The sequence below is a fragment of the Mercurialis annua genome, linkage group LG3 (assembly GCF_937616625.2).
Source record: "Mercurialis annua linkage group LG3, ddMerAnnu1.2, whole genome shotgun sequence".
In the NCBI taxonomy this organism is placed as follows: domain Eukaryota; kingdom Viridiplantae; phylum Streptophyta; class Magnoliopsida; order Malpighiales; family Euphorbiaceae; genus Mercurialis; species Mercurialis annua.
Window position 1 is genome coordinate 57,315,606 of NC_065572.1, and position 7,031 is coordinate 57,322,636.

Below are 7,031 nucleotides of genomic sequence, written 5' to 3' on the forward strand. Positions count from 1 at the left end.
TCTGGCATTCCAGGTTCTTGGTAGGTCTCTTCCGGACATGTAGGTTAAGTGATAGGCTCCACCTTTTCCCACTTTCTTTACTTGGTAAGGCCCTTCCCAATTAGCTCCGAGCTTGGAGATGCCTGCGTTTCCTCTTGCTATATCAGCTCGTCGTAGTACCAGGTCGCCTACTTCGAATGTCAAAGGTTTGACTCGTTTGTTATGATATGTTGCCATCCTTTATTTGTATGCTTCGATGTGCATTAATGCTTGATCTCTTCTTTCTTCTAGCAGATCGAGGCAAATTTTGGTGTTTTCTTCGTTTTGTTGTTCGTCGAAGTATTGTACTCTGATGGTGGGCATGCCAATTTCGACTGGTACCATTGCTTCGCACCCATAGGTCAAACTGTATGGTGTTCTTCCTGTGCCAGCTTTTGGGGTGGTTCTGTATGACCATAGTACATTGTGTAGCTCGTCGGTCCATCGACCTTTAGCTTCGTCAAGGCGTTTTTTCAGGCCATTAACAATGGTCCGATTGGTGACTTCTGTCATTCCGTTGCTTTGTGGGTGGGTGACCGAAGTGAACCTTAGGTCAATTCCTTTTTCCTTGCAGAACTCTCTGAAGTTTTTGTTGTCGAACTGCTTTCCATTGTCGGTTATGATGGTTTTTGGAATCCCAAAACGACAGATGATTTCTCTTCGGACGAAGCTTCGAACTCGCGCTTCTGTTATGGTGGACACAGCTTCGGCCTCTACCCATTTTGAGAAGTGGTCAACTGCTACTATCAGGAATTTTCGCTGTCCACTTGCCGTTGGAAAAGGTCCGACAATGTCTATTCCCCACATGCTGAATGGCCAAGGGCTTACTATTGGGTTTTGTTCCGCTGTTGGCTGATGGTGGACGTTTTGGTGGTACTGACATTTTTCGCATTTTTGTACCAGGTTTGCTGCGTCTTGTGCCAGTGTCGGCCAGTAGTAACCTTGTAAAACAGCTTTTCGGCAGAGAGCTAGATGCGAGATGTGACTCCCACATATACCTTCGTGTATCTCAGTCAATACATATTTCCCTTCTTCTACTGTGAGGCATCTGGACCAGGGGTGTGAGAAGGATTTTTTGTACAGAGTCCCGTCTCGGTATGAGAAGTGTGGTGCTTGGCGTTTTACTTTCTTTGCTGCTTTGTTATCTTCGGGCAGATTCCCATTCTCGATGTATGAAATGATGTGTTCCATCCACTGATTTAAAGGGTTTATGAGGAATGTGGCTTCAGGATTTTGGATACTGCTGAAGTTTTGAACTGAGCATGGTATGCTCGGCATTATCTCTCTGGATGTTCCTGCCTTTGCTAGTGTGTCTGCTTCGGTGTTTTCTTCCCTGGGGATTTGCTCCAACTCCCATTTCCCGCCTTCTTCGGTAATTTTTGTAAGTAGCTCTTTCACCCGGTCTACGTATTTTTTCATTTCTGGGTCTTTCACCTCGTATGTCCCGAGTACCTGATTAACCACTAGCTGAGAGTCACTCTGGATTTTGACATATTCAGTCTTCACTACTGTAGCCATCCTCAGCCCATTTATCAAAGCCTCATACTCTGCTGCATTGTTGGTTGCTGGGAAATTTAGGTGGATTGAGTGTTGCATTTTGATTTTGTGTGGTCCTCTTAGTATTATGCCTGCTCCGGCTCCGGTTATATTTGATGCCCCATCGACCTGCAGTGTCCAGCTGGTAAGACCCTTGTCTACTTCGGTGGGTTGGTCGTGTGTTGTTGTTTCGGCTACAAAGTCGGCTAAGATCTGGGCTTTCATTGCTGTTCGCGGCTCGTATTTGATGTCGTACGATCCTATCATGACCGACCAATTGATTAGCCGTCCTGATGTTTCCGGTCTTGCCAGTGCTTTTCGTAGGGGTTGGTTTGTTCGGACTACGACAGTGTGAGCTTGAAAGTATCTTTTTAGCTTTTCCACTGTTAAAACCAATGCGAGTGCAAACTTCTCAATTTTACTGTATCGGATCTCGGGACCTTTCAACACCTTGCTCGTGTAGTATACCGGCTTTTGCTCAGTCAATTCCTCCTTCACCAGTACCGATGCCACTGTTTCATTAGTGACACTTAAGTATAGGTATAGTACTTCTCCGGTTTCCGGCCTTCCGAGCAATGGTGGTGAACTCAGGAATTTCTTGAGTTCTTCGAAAGATTGTTGACATTCATCGGTCCACTCGAACTTTTTTGCATTTCTCAATGTTTTAAAGAATGGGAGACATCTTTTGGCCGAGTTGGACACGAATCGACCGAGGGCTGTGATTTTTCCATTTAGCTTCTGAACTTCTTTAGCTGATTTTGGCGCCTTCATATCTAGGATTGCTTTTGTTTTTTCTGGGTTTACCTCGATACCCTTCTGGGAGATGAGATATCCTAGGAATTTTCCTGCTGGGACTCCGAAGGCGCACTTGTCTGGATTTAGCTTGAGTTTGTATTTTTTTAGCTTTGTAAAGACTTCTTCCAAGTCTCTCGCATGATCTTCTACTTTTTTGGACTTGACGATGATGTCGTCTACGTAAACTTCCATATTGCGACCGATCTGGTCTTTGAACACGAAATTCATTAGACGCTGATATGTTGCCCCTGCATTTTTTAGTCCGAATGGCATTTGTTTGTAGCAGTATGTGCCGTTGTCGGTAACAAAGCTTGTTTTTTCTTCATCGTCTTTGTGCATTGGGATTTGGTGGTATCCTTGGGCTGCGTCTATGAACGAGTACACTTCGTAGCCGCTGGTTGAGTCGACCAACTGGTCGATGTTTGGCAAGGGGTAGCTGTCTTTTGGGCATGCTCGGTTTAGATCTGTGAAATCTATGCACAGTCTCCACTTTCCGTTCGGCTTTTTTATGAGCACGACATTGGATAGCCACTCCGGATAGTATACTCTTCTGATGAAGCCTGCTGCTAGCAGTTTGTCTACCTCGGCTCTGATGGCGATCTGTCTGTCTATTGCGAAAGCTCTTTTCTTTTGTTTGACTGGTTTGTGTTTTGGGTCGACATTGAGTTTATGTGATATTATGGCCGGGTCGACTCCCTCTATTTCGCCTGGTGTATTGACAAATTCGACTTCGTTTCTGATCAGCATGTCGGTTATCTCCTGTTTTACTGGCTTAGGTAGTTCTGCGCCTAATTGGACCGATCTTGGTGTTATACCTGCCAGGCTAACTCTTTCTATCTTTCCGTGTGGTTCGAGCTTTCCTTCATCCGAGTCTGGTATCTCCATTGTTTCAATGGCTAGTGTCTCTGATACCGCTTCCATCGATACCAAGTAGCACTGCTTGGCTATGTCCTGCCTTCCCCTGACTGTTACCACTCCTTCCTCGGTTGGTATTTTCATACACAAGTATTTAATGCATGTGACCGCTCCTGTGCTGTACAACATAGGTCGGCCGAGTATGACGTTGTAAGCAAGTGGCATGTCAACAACCATGAACAGTGTTTTAAATTTCTTAGTGATGCCGACCAGGCCTCCTTCTTTGGATCCGTTTTCTTTCCCCAGCTCTACCGTTAATTCTGCTACTCCTTCGGCTTGTACCGGTGTTCCCCCTAGGCCAACTAAGGGGGTTTTGACTGGTTTAAGATTCAGTATTGAGCAGCCGATTCCGAGATATGCCTGTTTCGTGATTAGGTTAACTGAGCTTCCTTCGTCTACCAATTGTCTCATCACCCAAAAATTTTCTATCAAACCCGAGATTACCAGCGGGTCCTGGTGAGGAAAATCTATTCCTTCCCCGTCAGTTGGACCGAAGCTCACTTCTGGCATAGTTTTTGCCATTGATATGTTCATTACCATCTTCTGCCTTTTCCGTCTTCCTCGTTTATATTCTGGGTCCGTCATTCCGCCTGCTATTGTGTTGATTATTCCTGACACGTTTTGTCTTTTTGGTGGCGGTGCTTCCTCCCTTTTTCCATTGTTATCCCTTTGGTTTCTTCCTCCCGAGTTGTAATTTTTGCTCTGTGCTACAAAGTCTTTTAACCGACCGACTTGTACCAAACGGTCGATTTCTTTTTTCAAGCTTCCGCATTCGTCGGTAACATGGCCGTGACCGTCATGGAACTGACAATATTTTTTCCTGTCTCCTTCATATTGTAGTTTGGGTGGGTATCTCACTGGCTCATTGTTATTTTGTATCCACATCAAGATGTGTGATCTCGGGGTATTGAGTGGAATGAAAGCTTGGTCTTCTACTTTTACTGGTCGGTGTGGGTCTGCTCGCGGCGGACCGGCTTGTTGTTGGTTCCTTGGTCCGAATCTATCGTGCCTGGCACTTTGATCGAAGTTAGGCCTCGGTGTTCGGAACGATGTTGTAGTTTGTGCGGCTTTTCGCCGCTGTTCTTCGTCTAAGTTTATGTAGTTCCAGGCTCGGTCCATCAGCTGGGAGTAAGTTTGTACCGGGTTTGTTATCAGGTTATCCCGGAAGGCCATCATTGTTGTGTTGTCTTTCATTGCGTCTATCACAGTATCATCATTCAAATTTCTCACTTCGACCGCTTCTGCGTTGAATCGGCCGATGTAACTCTGCAGACTTTCTCCTGGCTTCTGGTAGCAGAGTTTTAAGTCACTGGACTTTTTCTTTCGTTGTATGCTCGGTGCGAAATGTGTTCGGAAAGCTCTTGCCAGCTCGTCGAAGCTTCGGATGGAGCCTTCTTTTAGGCTTTGATACCAGATGGCAGCTGGTCCTTTTAGGGTAGTCGGGAAAAGTTTGCAGACAGCCGCTTCGGACAAACATTGTACCATCATGACCACTTGGAAACAGCTCAAGTGCGTGATCGGGTCCCCTGTTCCATTGTAATCGTCTAACTGCGGTGTTTTGTAGTTTAAGGGGAAGGGTTCTTCTCGTATTTCTGCCGACAGAGGGTTTCCGATGTTCAGGAAGCTTGTGTTTCTCGGCTCTTTTCTTCTAAATTTATCCATCTCGGTTCTGACCCTTTCGGTGATTTCTTGCTCCAGGTTCTTTTTCTTTGGGGAATCAGCACCCGAGCTGTGCACGCTCTCCTCGATCTCCACCCGTTTTAGTGTCTTTTTATGCCCCTCTGGAGTTTTATGTCCGGTCTGTGTTGGTTCTGGGTTTTGTTCTCGCGGATTTTTCTCGCGGTTTGCTTCCTCGGGTGTTTTTTGGCCTTGGTAGAATTCCTGTGGGTAAGGTGGTGCGGTTGGTATGTACGACGGAGTGGTAGTGTTATCCTGGGTTGCAGTTGGGGTTGTTGGTCGAGTATGGACCTGTTGTACCTGTTGGAGGAAAGCTAGCTGCCGAGTATGAAATTCGATGTATTCTTGGATTTGTGCTGGCGTAGGATTTTGGACTTCTGGGATGGTTTGCCCAGGTGTGGGGGTGGCGTTCGGGGTGAATGTGAGGTTGATGGGGGTTACGCCTGGTCGTAAGAAGGTTTGAGTGGTTTGGTGCGTAGGGGTGGAGTATGATGTTGGAGGAACGTTACTCGACGACGGCATTCCCCACGGGTAATAAGTAGTAATCCCCGACATAGGGCTCGGGTGAACGCCCGCCATCGATGTAGTGACCGGGCAAAACGAGCTTTCGCCACCAGCTCTTCTCGGTGGAGCGTTGAGTCCCTCTCCCGTTCTACTGCTTTGCGTATTATTGTCTCCGATTGCAGGATCATCTCCTTCTACTCTACTCATCCTATTAGTTTCCAAAAGGATAGAAAGGGGGAAGCTTTCTTATTTTCTTTCCCACAGACGGCGCCAAATGATAACTTGTAACCTCGAATCGCAGCTATCTCTGATGAACACTTCCAGGCCGTACCTACAAGGTACAAAACAACCGTGAGAAGGGTGCCGGAAGGGGATTCCGGCAAACCACTCCGACGGTCTAGTCAGTAACTGCTTTAGTGAGAGATAGAATAAGAAGTGAAAAGAGGCTAAGAGTTTTAGAGAGAGAAAGAGAATTAACCTTTTTTACCTACTTTCCTTTTGCCTTTTATATTAAGTTCTTTGTTTCTCTTTGTCTGGCCGACAGGTCTGACTTCATTCTCTTTGTCTGTGCAGCTGTTTTGTCTGGAATGTCAGAGTACGTTCTGACAGATTTGTCCCGTATGTTCAGAGTGAATGTCAGAGTACGTTCTGATCGGTTTGTGATGTTGTGACATTTCGGTTTATTCTTTATTAGTTGCGTTTGGTGTATTTCGGTGAGACCGAGATGTGTTGTGAGTCGCCCCTGATGTGTTCTGTTTGTTATGTTTGACCTATTTCGGTGGGTCCGAGATGTGCTGTGGATTGGCTTATCTCGGTGGGTCCGAGATGTGCAGTAGATTGGCCTATCTCGGTCCGTTTATCTGTTTATCAATAAAGTTAGAAATTCTAGCAAGCATATCGTCATAGACATCGATGATTGAACCTAAGTTCTGAGAAAGGCTATGTTAATTCTTTAAAAAAAATTATTAATAAATTACAAAATTAATATCTTTTCAATATAAATTAAAATAAAAATATCATACTAAGACAGAAAAGGAAGTTTAAATACGTGGTAATTTCTTAAAATACATGTTTTGCTAACTTATTTATATTTTTACCTGTCAAGTTTTGATTTTCTTTTCTGATTTTTTTTATTTACGATTTTTTTTTTAAGTTTACAAATACTTTTTTCGGTTTCCAATTTCGGTTTTTGTTTTTTTGGTTCGATCGACCAAACCGACCGAACAGACCGATTGCACAACCTTATTTTTCAGTTTTTAATAATTTATTTTTTTATAGATTTTTTTCCTGAATTTTTTTTTATAGTGTAACAGTAGTGTATATATAGTGTTTTTATGGTGTTTTTATAGTGTAAGATTAGTATATATATATAGTGTATACATAGTGTATTTATAGTTGTATTTATGACATTTTATAGTATTTTTATGGTCTATACCATGAAACACTGCAAATACACCATAAACATTGCGAATACATCATAAACACTGTAAATGCATCATAGATATACTAAAAAAAGGTAGAAATACACTATAAATATACCAAAAATACACTAAAACGTAAATATATTATAAAATTACTACAAATGC

The 7,031-nt window shown here is 43.8% G+C and overlaps 1 protein-coding gene across 1 annotated transcript; it reads right to left on the reverse strand.

Annotated features, from left to right (window-relative positions):
* Nucleotides 1-219: 219 nt before the first annotated feature.
* On the reverse strand, nucleotides 220-5,873 carry LOC130015270 (uncharacterized). Its single transcript, XM_056105053.1, has one exon. The coding sequence runs from the start codon at nucleotides 5,650-5,652 to the stop codon at nucleotides 220-222; it is 5,433 nt and encodes a 1,810-aa protein (XP_055961028.1). The 5' UTR covers nucleotides 5,653-5,873.
* Nucleotides 5,874-7,031: the final 1,158 nt, after the last annotated feature.